General features: G+C 43.7%; 1 protein-coding gene across 2 annotated transcripts in view; it reads left to right on the top strand.

Moving 5' to 3' along the window:
• si:ch1073-83n3.2 overlaps positions 1-16,947 on the top strand; it is a 33,753-nt gene that overhangs the window by 10,423 nt on the left and 6,383 nt on the right. Inside the window, exons 2-3 of one of the 2 annotated variants that reach the window (XM_043681065.1) lie at positions 13,276-13,534; positions 15,719-15,752. In XM_043681065.1, the coding sequence (XP_043537000.1) occupies positions 13,276-13,534; positions 15,719-15,752 (293 nt within the window). The remainder of the gene's footprint in view (positions 1-13,275; positions 13,535-15,718; positions 15,753-16,947) is intronic. The other variant, XR_006309884.1, reaches the window with a different exon arrangement.

Genomic DNA, 16,947 nt, shown 5'->3' with positions numbered 1-16,947 from the left:
ATAGGTGAATTGGGGTGGGGATGGAGCAAGGAGTACAATAGGTGAATTAGAGTGGGGATGGAGCAAGGAGTACAATAGGTGAATTGGGGTGGGGATGGAGCAAGGAGTACGATAGGTGAATTGGGGTGGGGATGGAGAAAAGAATACAATAGGTGAATTGGAGTGGGGATGGAGAAAGGAGTACAATAGGTGAATGGGGTGGGGATGGAGAAAGGAGTACAATAGGTGAATAGGGGTGGGGAACATCCTGAGTGAGGCTATGCAATTGCCTGCACTCAAATGGTGTTCCCCAAGCTCAATCAGACCAGTAAGGGTGTTCACTTTCATCGGGATACATTACAATCCATATGCTCCACGTGTCGCATTTTCCAATGATAAAGCCAGTTGTAGCACCTGTTGGAAGTCCATTTGGACTAGCAGGAATTTTTGCATGGTTACATTAGGAACTTCACAAACCAGTATCTCTCATTAAGGAATAAACCAAATTCACAGGCAGTTGTCTTAACCCAGTCAAAAACCCTGATATGGATTCCCCTGGTTCTCAAACTGCCAAGTAAAAGCGAGAATGTCTCAGAATTTAAGGAGGCTTGGGGTCACGATATTCCTTAATTTTGTCAGTCAGTTCTTAATGATTTTAGATTAGATTACTTACAGTGTGGAAACAGGCCCTTCGGCCCAACAAGTCCACACTGACCCGCCGAAGCGCAACCCACCCATAGCATGGCCAATTCACCTGACCTGCACATCTTTGGACTGTGGGAGGAAACCGGAGCACCCGGAGGAAACCCATGCAGACACGAGGAGAATGTGCAAACTCCACACAGTCAGTCGCCTGAGGCGGGAGTTTCTGGGAAGGTTGGACTTGGAATGACAGAAAGAGTTGTAGTTGCACAAGCTGTCAGGAAGATTATTCATTTTCTGTCTGCCACCATGTCAGCCTGGAAAAAATACATTCTTTCCACATAGTGGGCAGGGGGCAATTAATTCAAGCTTCCCAATCAAAGGCAAGCCAGGAGAAAATGCTTACCCCCAACTCAAAAGCGACTATTGTGAGTAAGTTTCTTCAGGATCATGCTTTATTCTTGGTGCAGGTTAAATAACTCCACAGGGGTCAGTATCACATCACCAAACCACGCTTTATTTACACATTAACAGTTCTTGATTAAAGTGCTGCCTCACAAAGAATCAGGCACCAGAGTAACATTCGACCTTTTTACTTAAGTCAGGGCTTGACAGACACAATCAGGGAACCCATGTTCTATGAGGTCCAGTTGGCCGACCTCATTGCAATCTCTATATTATAGTCTCTGTCTCTGTCACGTTCTCCCCATGTCTGCACGGGTTTCCTCCGGATGCTCCGGTTTCTTCCCACAGTCCAAAGATGTGCAGGTTAGGTGAATTGGCTGTGCTAAATTGCCCATAGTGTTCAGGGATGTGTAGGCTAGGTGCATTAGTCAGGGGAAATATTAAGTGATAGGGTAGGGGGATGTGTCTGGCTGGGTTACTCTTCGGAGGGTCAGTGTTGACTTATTGGGCCAAAGGGCCTGTTTCCACACTGTAGGGATGCTATGATAAATTCTTGGAATGATGCTCTTCTGCCCATCATATCTGCACTGGTCATGAAGCACCTCTCTAGGAGAACGTGAAGACTGCAGATGCTGGAGATCAGAGTCAAAAAGTGTGGTGCTCATTCATTCCTGATGAAGAGCTTATGCTCGAAACGTCAACTTCCTGCTCCTTGGAAGCACCTATCTAGTCTAGTCCCACTTTCCAGCACTTGGTCTGTAGCCCAAAGCATTTCAGGTGATCATCAAAATATTTCTTAAATGTTGTAATGGTTCCCATCTCTACTACCCTTTAAGGCATTTTCATTTATGAATTTTCTTTGTGGGAATCCGGACAGCTGTCATTTACCACATGTGTGTGACCTAATGTGCAAACTCCCATAGTACACACTTTGGGATGGTGCCAGAATCTTCAGCTCTTTTAAAAGACAAATTAATGGAAACCATCATTGGGATGACTGACCTGAACAGTGTTAAAAATCACACAACACCAAGTTATAGCCCAACAGGTTTATTTGGAAACACTAGCTTTCTGAGCGCTGCTTCTTCAGGTGGTTGCGGAGTATAAAATCATTCAACACAGAATTTATAGCAAAGGTTTACAGTGTGATGTAATTGAAATCATATATTGAAAAAGAGCAGGATTGTTTGTTAAGTCTCGCATCTTTTAGAATGAACATGTTAGTTTCAGTTCTTTCATAAGCAAATCGCATAACTTTTTTCAAATTACATTCTCAAGTGAACTTTAACAATTTGTGTCATGTCGGCCCAAACAGTGCACTTAAGATGTTAGCTGCCCCGTATGAGACTTTTGCTATAAATTCTGGGTCTTACAATCTTATATTCAACAACCACCTGATGAAGGAGCGTCGCTCCGAAAGCTAGTGCTTCCAAATCAACCTGTTGCACTATAACCTGGTGCTGTGTGATTTTTAACTTTGTACACCCCAGTCCAACACAGGCTCCTCCACATCATGGCCTGAACAGTGCATTTCTCATGGCACAATGTGCTGGGGTGCATGGAAGATGTGGTCAGTGGGAATTGTGGTGATGTCAGAACATAACACCAGAGCTAGGAGCAGAACTAGACAATTCAACCCTTCGACCTTGCTCTGCTTTTATGATCATGGCTGATCTCATCCCAGCCTCAACTCCACCTTCCACACCACACTCGATAACTGTTCAACCTATTACTAATTAAAAATCTGTCTTTGCCTCCTTAAAATTCTTCACTGTCCAGCATCCACCAGACTTTGGGGCAGTGGATTACAAAGATTCATGACTCTTAACTGAAGTAATTTCTCCATATCTCTGTTTCCATAGAATCATAGAATCCCTACAGCACAGAAGCCAGTGCAGCCCACCAAGTCTATACCGACCCTCCAAACAGCATCCAACCCAGACCCACCCTCCTACCATATCCCCATAATTCCCATGGCTAATCTATCTAGCCTGTGCATCCCCAGACACTATGGGCAATTGACCATGGCCAATCTGTCTAAACTGCACATCGTTGGACTGTGGGAGGAAACTGGAGAACCCAAGGAAACCCATGTAAATGCAGGGAGAACGTGCAAACTCCACACTAACAGTCACTGAAGGATGGAATCGAACCTGAGTTCCTGGCATTGTGAGGCAGCAATGCTAACCACTGAGCCACTGTGGCGCCCTTTATCCTAAAACTATGACCTAACATTCTTGATTGCCCCATCCATTCTACGTCTAGTTTGTCAATCCCCTGTACACCTCAATTTGATTGTTTAAACTTCTAAACGCCAAAGAATATTGGCCTAAACTGCTCAATCTCTCTTCATAAGACAAACCCCTCCTTTCTGGAATCAATCTAGAGAACCTTCTCTGAACTGCCTCTAGTTCAGCAACAAGGCAATCCGAAGGCATTTTACATGTATGTGAGGAATAAGAGAATGATCAAAGAAAGAGTAGGGCTGATCAGGGATAGTATAGGGAACTTGTGTATAGAGTTTAAGGATGTAGGGGAAGCCCTAAATGAGTTTTTTGCTTCTGTCTTTACTAAAGAAAAGGACCTTGTAGTGAATGAAACCATTCAGGAGCAGGTAAGCATGCTAGAACGGATAGAGATTGAGGAAGCTGATGTGTGCTAGAACGGATAGAGATTGAGGAAGCTGATGTGCTGAAAATTTTGACAAACATTAAGATTGACGAGTTGCCAGGGCCAGACCAGATTTGTCCTTTGCTGGTTTGGGAAGCAAGAAATGTGATTGTTTCACCGCTTGCGAAGATCTTTGCATCCTCGCTCTCCACCGGAGTCATACCTGAGGACTGGAGGGAGGCAAATGTAATTCCTCTCTTCAAGAAAGGAAATAGGGAAATCCACGGCAATTACAGACCAGTCAGTCTCACATCTGTCACCTGCAAGGTGTTAGAAAGGATTCTGAGGGATAGGATTTATGACCATCTGGAAGAGCATGGCTTGATTAAATGCAGTCAGCACGGCTTTGTGAGGGGCAGGTCATGTCTCACAAATCTTATTGAGTTCTTTGAGAATGTTACTAGACAAGTTGATGAGAGACAAGCGGTGGATGTGGTGTATATGGACTTCAGCAAGACATTTGATAAGGTTCCCCATGGTAGGCTCATTCAGAAGGTCAGGAGGAATGGGATACAGGGAAATTTAGCTGTCTGGATGCAGAATTGGCTAGCCGACAGAAGACAGCGAGTAGTAGTTGGTAATGGAGAGAAAGTATTCTGCCTGGAAGTCAGTGGTGAGTGGTGTTCCACAGGGCTCTGTCCTTGGGCCTCTATTGTTTGTAATTTTTATTAATGACTTGGATGAGGAGATTGAAGGATGGGTTAGCAAGTTTGCAGATGACACAAAGTTTGGAGGTGTCATTGACAGTACAGAGGACTGTTGTAGGCTGCAGCGTGACATTGACAGGATGCAGAGATGGGCTGAGACGTGGCAGATGGAGTTCAACCTGGATAAATGCAAAGTGATGCATTTTGGAAGGTTGAACTTGAAAGTTGAGTAGGGGATTAAAGACAGGATTCTTGGTAGTGTGGAGGAACAGCAAGATCTTGGTGTGCAGGTACATAGATCCCTTAAAATTGCCACCCAAGTGGACAGGGTTGTTAAGAAAGCATATGGTGTTTTGGCTTTCATTAACGGGGGATTGAGTTTAAGAGCCGTGAGATCTTGTTGCAGCTCTATAAAACTTTGGTTAGACCGCACTTGGAATACTGTGTCCAGTTCTGGTCGCCCTATTATAGGAAAGACGTGGATGCTTTGGAGAGGGTTCAGAGGAGGTTTACCAGGTTGCTTCCTGGAATGGAAGGCTTATCTTACGATGAGAAGTTGACTGAGCTCAGACTTTTTCATTGGAAAAAAGGAAGAGAGGGGACCTAATTGAGGTGTAAAAGATAATGAGAGGCATAGATAGAGTTGATAGCCAGAGGCTTTTTCCCAGGGCCGAAATTGTTAACACGAGGGCTCATAGTTTTAAGCTGTTTGGTGGAAAGTATAGAGGGGATGTCAGAGGCGGGTTCTTTACGCAGAGAATTGTGAGAGCATGGAATGCATTGCCAGCAGCTGTTGTGGAAGCAAGGTCATTGGGGATATTTAAGAGACTGCTGGACATGCATATGGTCACAGAAATTTGAGGGTTGTACATGAGGTTTACCTGACATGAGGATCAATGGTCGACACAACATCATGGGCTGAAGGGCCTGTTCTGTGCTGTACTGTTCTATGTTCTATGTTCTATGTTCTCTATCTCTCCTCTCTTAAGGTGACTAACATTGTACTCCAGGTCTTGTCCCACTAATGTCTTGTATAGTTGCTGCAGTACTTTCATATTTTTAAACTCTATTCCTTTAGTAATAAATGCCAACTTTCCATTTGCCTTCATTATTAGCTGTAGTATCTGCATTTTGCGATTCATGCTTGAGGTCACCCAGACTCTTTAAGCTCTCTGGACTTTCTCCCTATTTTGATAATACGTTGCCTTTCTATTCATCTGACAAAAATGGATAGCCTCACACTTACCCACATTAAACTTCATTTACCAAACTTTGGCCCATCCACTAAATCTTTTCATGTCCATTTGTAAGTTTCTTAGTCCAACTTACTTTTCTACTTATTTTTGTGTCACCTGCAAAGTTACATATTGCACTTTCTATCCCCACATCCAATTCATTCAATTAGATCGTAAAGAGTTGGGGCCCTTGTGCGTTTTGTGCATATAAATGGTTGGAAGACATTCCTGGTGTCGGTAATTTGATTTTTCATTCACTTTAAAACTGTAATGGAGCTTTTCCTTCAGACAGGGGACAAAAGAAAGTCCTACAAGCAAGATTGTGCTGTTCGCCATCTGTGCTGTATGTCACAGTCTGAACAGGGAATTGTATGTTGAGTGGGAAGCTGCATTTCCAGCGAGGTTGAGAAGCTGAAGGAGCATCTGTGCAAGTCCAGCTACGGCCCAGTTTCTAACATGTGCCAGCTTGCCATAGAGCAAGGGAGGGGAGGCCACAGCAGGTAGACAGAGAAGGCAAGATCTGACATACTTGGAAACCACAGAGCACCACTGACTGTCCATTACATCAAAATCTGACATGTTGGCTAGGAAGAGCACATGCTGTTTTGTGGAAGGACACTCGATGCAAGTGCCCTTGAAGATCACAGTGGCTTGGAATTGTTTCATCATAGGGCATCACCTATGTGAGTGACAAAACCAAATGCAGATCACCACATCAAGGTAGTCACAGATGCCACATTTGGTGGGGTACATGAGTTTATTTCATTTAGTGAGGGTTTTTGAAGGTTCACGGTGTCAGAGGTTGCACACAGCTGGCCATTAAAGTGCTGGCTGGACAACCACAATTCAGTCAGGAAAGGCGATCACTCCTTTCATGTTCAGCTTTTATGTCATGACAGGCAACACATAACACAAGTGTGTGCATACAATACTGGGCTGGTAAACCATTGTAATTGTTGCCGATTTCCAAAGTTGAGATAGCAAAAGCATCCTACTAGACCTAAATTGAGTAAGATAACTCATATGCTGGTATCCAAGAGGGTATAAAGGGGAGTTTAGACGTTGGAAAGTCCACTTACATCTAGTTTTGGTTAATTGAGTTTAAAAGCAGGGAGGTTATGTTGCAGCTGAATAGGGTGCTGGTGAAGCCACACCTGGAGTACTATGTGTAATTTTGGTCTCCATACTTGAGAAAGGGTGTACTGGCACTAGAGGGGGTGCAGCAGTAGTTCACTAGGTTGATTCCAGAGTTGAGGGGGTTGGCTTATGAGGAGAGATTGAGTAGACTGGGATTATATTCATTGGAATTTAGAAGAATGAGGGAGGATGTTATAGAAACATGTAAAATTATGAAAGGAATAGATAAGATAGACGTAGAGAGGATGTTTCCACTGGCAGGTGCAACATGGACAACAGGGTATAGCCTCAAAATTAGAGGGAGCAGATTTAGTTCTGAACTGAGAAGGGACTTCTTCGCCCAGAGGGTTGAGAGTCAATGGAATTCCCTGCCCAGTGAAGTAGTTGACGCTACTTCAGTAAATGGTTTTAAAGCTAAGATATATCTTTTTTAAAGAATAAAGGGATAAAGTGTTACAGTGAGTGGGTAGATAAGTGGAGCTGAGACCACAAACAAAATCAGCCATGTTCTTACTGAATGGAGGACCAGGCTCGAAGGGCCAGAGGCCTATTCCTGCTCCGAGTTCTTATGTTCTAATAACATCAAAGTCAGAACCAGTCAAGGTAAACGTTTGGTTAAATGGTCATCCAGTTCTCACAGAGGCTGATACCAGAGCGGGCATATCAATGATCGCAGAACCAGTATTTAAAAAATTCACTCTTGACTCCAACCCTTTAAATCTGTGTGTGACCTCAGCTAGGCTGAGAACCTTATACCAGTAATCCTTTTCAGATTAAGGGGGCAACTTCAGTTCCTGTCTCTTATGAAAAGCAGCTGGTTCAGTAATCACTGATTGTAGTAAAAGGCTCAGGACAAAGTCTGATGGGATGCAATTGGTTGCAAGAGAGTCGCCTAGATCAACTCAACATTTTTCAACGAGAAAATAGCTGCTTGAATGAAGTGCTCGTTAAGTACCTGGAAGTCTTCCAGGAATGTGTTCGGACTATCAGAGGAGTCAAGGCCACTTTGCACATTAACCAGGAAGCAATTCCACAATTCTGCAAGGTCCACCCAATGTCATTTAAGTAGAAGCAGAAATCCGAAGGCTGGAAAGTACATGAATCATCAAACCAGTCCAATTCGCAGAATGGGCAATACTGGTCATACCAATTTTGAAGCCCAATGGGTCAGTTTGCCTTTGTGGGAATTTAAAACAAATGGCAAACCACTTTTTACAGCTGGATAAATGCCCAATCCCTCGGATAGAGGAGATATAGACAAAGCTGGCTGTGGGACTGCCCTTCACAAAGTTGGGCAGGATCCATGCGCACTTGCAATTGAGGTAAAAACACGGACTGCAGATGCTGGAAACCAGAGTCTAGATTAGAGTGGTGCTGGAAAAGCACAGCAGGTCAGGCAGCATCCGAGGAGCAGGGAAATTGATGTTTCGGGCAAAAGCCCTTCATCTTGCAATTGAGTCCAAACCAGGATTTCCCAGAAGTATGCTACAATTAATATCCATAAGACTTTGTACCAACATCATTTGGGATATCATCAATCTGTTCAATTTCATTTGCATGGTCTATCTCAGGTTGCCATTTACTGAGATGGTGTCCCAATAGCAAGGAAAATGAATAAGGAATGCTTAGAGAACTTGGATATTGTCCAAAGGTGCTTTCCCAAGGCATCTATCTACCTAAGTAGGGAAGAATGTGTGTCCAGGCCCCCCAAATGACCTATTTGTGTTATGTAGTTGACAAGACCAGGTTAGACTGGTGAGAAGGTAATGTGAGAGTGATCAAAGGTGTCCCAGCTCCCATATCAATCCAGGAGCTTAGGTCATTTCTTGGTCTGGTAAATTGTTAAATAAAGTTCATATTCAACATGACATCCCATCCTGAAAACTTTGCATCAACTCCTTAAAAATGGTCAGCATTGAAAATGTATTCATAGACAAGCCCTAGCTTTTAATGAAGGAAAGAAACAGCTATCAACTCTGAGATGTGAGCACACTATGATCCCAAGAAAGATCTGATATTGATATGTCATGCCTCTCTCTCTGGCATTGGGATGGTGCTAGCTCATAGGTGGTCCAATGGAAAGGAACCCCCATTAGCTTATGCATGTAGACCTTTGGTTAATGCAGAGTGTAAATAAGTCCAGGTAGCAAAAGAAGGATTGGTGCCATATTTGAAGTCAGAAGTTCTTCCAGTACATTTATGGCTGAAAGGGGGCATAGCTTTAAATTAAGGGGGGGGTAGGTATAGGACAGATGTTAGGGGTAGATTCTTTACTCAGCGAGTCGTGAGTTCATGGAATGCCCTGCCAATAACAGTGGTGGACACTCCTTCATTATGGGCATTTAAACGTGCATTGGATAGGCATATGGAGGATAGTGGGCTAGTGTAGGTTAGGTGGGCTTGGATCGGCGCAACATCGAGGGCCAAAGGGCCTGTACTGCGCTGTATTCTTCTATGTTCTATGTTCTATAAAATTTATGCTGATGACAGACTGCAAACCCCTACTTGGCCAAGTGGACAAAGCAGTACTGCCCACAGCTTTGAGCTGTATTCAGCGGTGGGCTCTAACATTAAGTGTTTAAAATTACAAGTAAGAACACCATCTGGGAGGTTGAGTAATGAATGCAGATGCATCGAGGCACCTCCCATTAGCATATACACCGCTGGTGGTGCCCCCAATGGAAGAGTCTGAAATGATATTAAATTTTTGAGACAATGTCCCATTCATAGCTAACAATATCAGACTTGGACAGGGAAAGATCCATCCTTTCCAAACTGTAACAATTTGAATTAATGGTGGAAACCAAAAGACCGTTGCAACTCGAATTAAAACCCTTTTGGATCTGGAAAGACCAGCTCTTGGTAGAGAATGGCATATTGTTATGGAGAGTAAGAATTAATGTCCTGAGCAAAGGCTGCCTTCAGATAGTGGCTGACCTCCAAAGGGCTAACCAGGATCTTCAAAATGAAGATGTTGGCCAGAAGGTAGGTCTGGTGGCCAAGCTTGCACGGAGACTTAGCTGCTTTGGTGGGGCAGTATCCAAAGTGCCAATAAAGACAAAAATTACCGTCAGCAGCTCCCACATCCACGGGAATGGCCAGATCAATGTTGGATTCAGTTGCAAGTCAACTATGCAAGTCCTTTCATGGGTTCAATATTCTTAGTCATTGTAGATGTCTATTTAATGTGGTTGGACGTGCATAGGGCTCGTTAGGGAAACACTGAGACAATGATAGAAAAACTGAGCAAATCTTTTGCAACATGCAGAGTCCCAGAATTGTTGGTCACATACAACAGTCATCGTTTATCAGCAAGGAAACTGGTTATTTCTGAAAGTTGAATGGGATCCGACATATACATACAGATCCAAACCTCCCATTGCCAAATGATGTGACAGAAAGAGTGGTCCAAACTTTGAAGGCTGGATTGAAGAAGCAACTACAACCTCACAAGTTGTCATGGTTCTTGCTTCATTATATGACCACACCACATGCAGCTGCAGAGTTGCTAATGGGTAGTAGACTCCTCACCAGGTTAAGTCTGATCCTCTGGGACCTGGCCGGGAGAATGAAACTCCAATGTCGAAACCATGACTCAGCCAAGCGAGAGAGACAGTTTGATATGAGGGATCGAAGCTCAGTGTAAGAATCACAGAAATGTCCTCACATGGGTCAGAGACATGGCCAACGCAAGATCAGGACCAATAATTTGTCAATTTTGAGGAGGTTCGACTGTCTTGCACAAGAACATGGACCAGATAAAAGCACAAAATTCACCAACAGTTTGGGAGCATACCGTGCCCTGCCCCTTGGGACCTTCAGAAATACTGCCGGAACCCATAGATTTACCCTCTCTGTCAAACATTGTCAAGATCTGAGTCAGAGATGGACATGACAGAATTAGCTGTCTTGACGCCTTTGCCACAAGAAGCTGAAAGGCAAAGTCGACTGAGGGTCTCCTGGCACAAGAAGCGAGCTCCCCTACATTACATGCAGCTGTGTCAGATACCGAGTGGGAGGAACCCGGTCTGGTTCGAAAACACCCCCGGAGGCTCTCAAAGAGAAAGGATTGACCTGTGTCTGTGAACTCAGAGGGGGCAGGATGCAGTGATTGTAACGAGGTCAGCCAGTTAGACATTATAACATACGAGTTCCCTGACTGGGACTTTTAATCTAGTCCAGTCAGGGAGCCCTGGCTGACATAAAAAAGATGAAGGGCGAAAGTGAGGACCGCAGATGCTTGAGATCAGAGTCAAGATTAGAGTGGTTCTGGAAAAGCACACCAAGTCAGGCAACATCCGAGGAGCAGGAAAATCGACATTTCAGGCAGGAGCCCTTCATCAGAAATGTGCTTTTCCATCCCCACTCTAATAAAAAGTCAGAGTCAAAACGTGGGGTGCTGGAAAAACTCAGCTGGTCAGGTAGCATCCGAGGAGCAGGAGAGTCGATGTTTCGAGCATAAGCTATGCATTTCCTGCACCACACTCTTCGACTCTGATCTCCAGGATCTGCAGTCCCCACTCTGTCCCATAAAAAGGAGGAATGTCAAGGATACTGACACTCTGGTATGAGACCGTACTACAATCAAGGACTGTCATGTGTAAATAAATGGTGATTTGATGATGGGATACCAGCCTTTATGGAGTTATCTCACATAAGACAGAGGAACAGATGTAGGCCATTCAGCCCATCGAGCCTACTCTACTACTCAGTGAGCTCATGATTGATCTGATAATTATCATCTCTACTTCCCTGTTTTTGTCCCCATAACTCTTGATTAAAAATCTATTTTATCCTTGAATGTACTTACTGACCCATCCTCTACAGACCTCTGTGTTTACAAACTCCACAAATTCACTACCCTCTGAGAGAGGATATTCCTCCTCATCTCTATCTTAATAAGTTGACCTCTTCTTCTCAGATAATGCTGGCCCTGGCCCTAGACTCACGTGTGACAGGAAACAACATTACCACGTCAACTCCCCTAAAAATGTTGCATGTTTCATAAGGTCACCTCTCATTCTTCTAAAGAACAATAAGTGCATGTCCAACCTACTCAACCTCTCCTCATAAATCAGTCTCCCCATGCCTGATATCAATCTGGACTGCCTCCAATGCCAGTATATCTTTCCTTTGACAACAAGTCCAAGCTGTTCACAGTATCCCAGCTGTGGACTGACTCATGCCTTGTATAATTTTAGGAAAACTTCCCTTCTTTCACACTTTATACCCTTTAAAATAAACATTCCATTTACCTTTCCAATTACCTGCTAAATTTGTATGCTAGCTTTTTGTGTTTATGCACAAGGATTCCTAAATTCCTCTGTGCCATAGCTTTCTTTCCCCACCCTTCTTGGAAAGTAAAACCACATTTTAGAACATAGAATATAGAACATAGAACAATACAGCACAGAACAGGCCCTTCGGCCCACGATGTTGTGCCGAACATTTGTCCTAGCTTAAGCACCCATCCATGTACCGATCCAATTGCCACTTAAAGTTCGCCAATGATTCTGACTCTGCCACTCCCACAGACAGCGCATTCCATGCCCCCACCACTCTCTGGGTAAAGAACCTACCCCTGACATCTCCCCTATACCTTCCACCCTTCACCTTAAATTTATGTCCCCTTGTAACACTCTGTTGTACCCGGGGAAAAAGTTTCTGATTGTCTACTCTATCTATTCCCCTGATCATCTTATAAACCTCTATCAAGTCACCCTTCATCCTTCTCCGTTCCAATGAGAAAAGGCCTAGCACTCTCAACCTATCCTCGTACGACCTATTCTCCATTCCAGGCAACATCCTGGTAAATCTCCTCTGCACCCTCTCCAAAGCTTCCATATCTTTCCTAAAGTGAGGCGACCAGAACTGCACACAGTACTCCAAATGTGGCCTAACCAAAGTCCTGTACAGCTGTAACATCACTTCACGACTCTTGAAGTCAATTCCTCTGCTAAGTTTGGGACAGCATGGTGGTTCAGTGGTTAGCACTGCTGCCTCACAGTGCCAGGGACCCAGGTTTGATTCCAGCCTCAGGCGACTGTATGGAGTTTGCACATTCTCCCCGTGTCTGCATGGGTTTCCTCCCACAGTCCAAAGATGTGCAGGTTAGGTGAATTGGTCATCCTAAATTGCCCATAGAGTTCGGTGCATTAGTTAGGGGGAATGGGTCTGGGTGGGTTACTCCTTGGAGGGTCGGTGTGGACTAGTTGGGCCAAGGGGCCTGTTCCCACACTGTAGGTAATCTAATACACTGTGACTCTAGTACCTCATTGACTGTATAACGTGCTTTTAGATGTCCTGAAGTCATGCAAAAAGTGCTACAGAAATGCAAACATTTCCATTTGATGCGGGTCTCAATCTCAAATAATCTACAGCTATTGTTCTCCCAGATAAATATACGATGCTGTTGGTACTGCCAGATATTCCAGTTCAAACAAAACTGACTCTCTTTGCTGCTGGACTAAGAGAACTCCACTTCCTGCAGCAGACGTTGCACACCTGCAGTTCTGTGCAACTGTGGCTGATGGTGTTTTGTTCGTTGTTTCACGCTGCAGGTGGGTTTCTCTTCAAGCAATGGAAGGAGAAATTCTTCTTTTTATCGACGAAGGGATCCTTGGCAATCTGTCGTGACCAGGATGCACTGCCTGAGGCTGAAATCTCACTCCCGAGTAGCTGTAAGGCCATCGTCAAGGGCAGCCAGATCAGTGACCTTCCCCGGCTTCCCCTAGGAGTACACGCAGACTGCTGCTTGGCTCTGATACTGACAGAAGGCAAGCTTCTTCTGTTGCTGGCAACAGATGCTGAGGATTGCAGGTAGCCATTTTAAAATTAGTTCCATCAAGTCAATTCCTACAAGGATTGCAGGTAGCCATTTTAAAATTAGTTCCACCAAATCAATTCCAATAAGTCAAATCACAGCATTTTAAACTAGGGTAAAGGGTGTCAACCCCTAACAGGAACGCTGTCCCAGACATTAAATTTACAAACTTAAAACAACAAAATTATATTAACTGGCTGTTTTAAAAATTAAGAACCCACTGCAGCTGCTGTGGTGCCCAATGGCCAGAGAAAGCTTCAAGCTTGCCAGTGGGTACTGTCTCAGGTCACCCAGGCATTTATGGGACCACAGGGGAGAGGCAGACAGTTAGGCCTAATGGCCACCTCAGACCATTTGCTGCCTTTGATATGATGATGCACACTTTGGCTAAAACCAGGAGCAGGAGTTCCACTGCTCTGCTCCACCAGATCCCACCATCCCAACTGAGTGACCAAAGATTCACAGGTTCCAAAAATTTGAAGAGCAGCAACTTAAAAAAGTGAAAGAGGGTTTGAGAGTGACTGCAACCAGTGTACACGTGGAACACAGACTCCTCAAGATACTGGCCCAGAATATCTTGGGCTGTGGGTGTCTGTAGATAAACTACTCCTGAGGTTGATGTCTCCTTATCTCTTTGCAAGGCTTTTCAACGCCTTATGTACTCTTATTTATGCCTGTATAATAGGTCATTCAATAAAGTGGGGTGTGGAAAACATCTCTCTAGACTTCGATCTTCAGTCTTCTTGATATCAGAGCTCTTGTGACAACCATCATAATTTACATGAATCTCCTTATACTGCAATGCTGTTACCTCAGGCAGCACTTTCAAAAGTGGTCACAGGTCTCAAGCTACTGGTCATGACCTTCCAGTTCAGAGAAGACAGAGCTATCGAGTGAAATAAGGGTGACACAAAATGCAATCTACTTACACAGTTTAAGCTGGAAATTATTATCTTGATTTTTGTGAGGTCTTACTGTGGGATTATTAGCTGCAGTGTTTGCTACTTCACAACAGTGACTATAACTCTAAAGTGTGGAGGTGCCGGTGTTAGATTGGGGGGGACGAAGTCAGAAGTCACATGATACTAGATTATAGTCCAACAGGTTTATTTGAAATCATGACCTTTCAGAGCGCTGCTCCTTTGTCAGGTGTCATGTGACTTCTGCCCTTATTATTCCAAAGTAATTCTTTGCTTGTGAAGCTCCCTGTGATGTTGCAGAAGGATTTACATGATTACAAGTTTGACCTATCTTCCTTGACCTCATCGAAAATTAGTCCAGGCCAGATAGCAACGTCAAATGGAACTGTTGCGGCAAATTGTCAAGGTCAAATCACGTGTTGATCATGTAAATCAATCCACTGTGCTGAGGGTCCAGGTCCCATGGGTCCTAATGATTACGCTGCTGCAGGAATCCAGGAGCTCCAGTGAAATTTGGGAATCAGTTGCACCACAACTGATGAAGAGATGAAACGTTCAGCCTTACTGAATAAAGCATTAATCGCCAGGTTGGTGCAACAATCAATAGAAGATTACCTGGCTGCTGAGTTCCCTGGTCTGGACAAGCCGTGAAGCATTCTAATAACCAAAAAATTGGCTGGATGTGAGGCTGTAATTTTCAAGATCATCTTCTCGAAGGATGTTTTAGTGATTGACTCCTTATCAGATGATAGTCCCTTTTCAAATCCTGCTTCCTTGCTCATCTTCCCAGCAAATCAAAGAACTGGGAGGAACTGCTAGGCAGCAAGAATTAACATTCCTGATGAAGGGCTTTTGCCCGAAACATTGATTTTCCTGCTGCTCAGATGCTGCCTGACCTGCTGTGCTTTTCCAGCACCACTCTAATCTTGACAGCAATGATAAACAGTCAAAACCCGTGACACCAGAAAAGCACAACAGATCAGGCAGCATCTGAGCAGCAGGAGAGTTGACATTTTAGGCATTAGACCTTTGATTCTCAATATGCTAGACATTACCTGAACTCTGACAGGTATTTCACAAAGTTATCAAAATGTGTGGACAGAGCATCCGCTTAATAAATATTAATCCTGACTGGTGGAGCATCTTTGTAAATAAATGCCTTATCACAGAAATTTTAATTTTCATGTCATCTTGGAATTCACAAACCCCCTCATGCTTAGGCATTAAATAATAACACTTGTATTTGTTCTCCTGATGCAGCCATTGGTTGAAGGTACTAAGGAAGATGAAAGAGGTAAGACTTGTCATTCATCTATTGCCTAGTCTGCCTGGATTAGAAGGTATGAGCTATAAGAAGAAGCTAGAAAAACTAGGATTGTTTTCTCTAGGGTAGTGGAGGCTGAGGGAAGACTTGATAGAAGTTTATAAAATTAAGCGACGCAAAGATAGGGCTGATGATCAGAATCTTTTTCCCAGAGTTGAAATGTCTAAAACTAAAAATCACACAACACCAGGTTATAGTCCAACAGGTTTAATTGGAAGCACTAGCTTTTGGAGCAGCACTCCTTCATTAAACCTGTTGGACTATAACCTGGTGTTGTGTGATTTTGAACTTTGCACACTCCAGTCCAACACCAGCATCTCCAAATCATGTCTAAAACTAGGAGCATGCATTTAAGGTGAGAGGGGGAAATTTCAAAGAAGATGTGAGAGGCAGGTCTTTTACACAGAGAGTGGTAGGAGCCTGGAACGCACTGCCAGGGTGCTTGTGGAGCAAATACGATAAGGACATTTCAGGGACTTTTTAGATAAGCACATGAAAATGCAAGGAATGGAGGAATATGGATCAACGGCAGGCAGAAGGGAATAGTTTCATTTGGCGTTATGTTCAGAACAGCATTTTGGACCTAAGGGCCTGTTCCTGTGCTGTGCAGTTCTATGTTCTATGAATAGTGTTATGGACTAGGCCAGACCACTCAAAACATTCTTAAGCAGGCAGCCCTAAACCTAACTTTGCAATTTGTTTCAGTAAGTGAAAATTACCTGGAGTAAGATAGCTAGGTTGACTACTAGTTTTTAAAACAGACAAAAGATCTATTCACAAAATTACACAATGAAAACAAAGAACAGAATAAACTCAACTTATCCAGCTATAAATAGTTTTGCTGTTCCGAATACACACAACAGTCCCAATAAGCAACCTCCTTTTAGAAACCAGTATAAATGGAACAGGTTGAAGTTGAAGGACAGAAAAAAAAGGGAGTTTCCACATAGCTCCCTGTTAAATTTCCCAGTTCAAGACTGAACTAAAACTGCTCAGCTCAACTAGTTAGAGAGCTGACCGCTCCCCTCTCTTTATACAGGGCAACTCTAAAGCATGACCACTTTGGCCTGAAGTCTCATCTGTTTACATATAAACAAAAGGCTCTCAAAATCCTTTTCATCTCTGTACCAAACCAGACTGATCGGTGCCCAGCCCAGTTTATTAC

This window comes from Chiloscyllium plagiosum, chromosome 41 (assembly GCF_004010195.1).
Source record: "Chiloscyllium plagiosum isolate BGI_BamShark_2017 chromosome 41, ASM401019v2, whole genome shotgun sequence".
Lineage (NCBI taxonomy): Eukaryota > Metazoa > Chordata > Chondrichthyes > Orectolobiformes > Hemiscylliidae > Chiloscyllium > Chiloscyllium plagiosum.
Note: the sequence above shows the minus strand (reverse complement) of the source record. Positions and strands in the feature narration are given on the sequence as shown.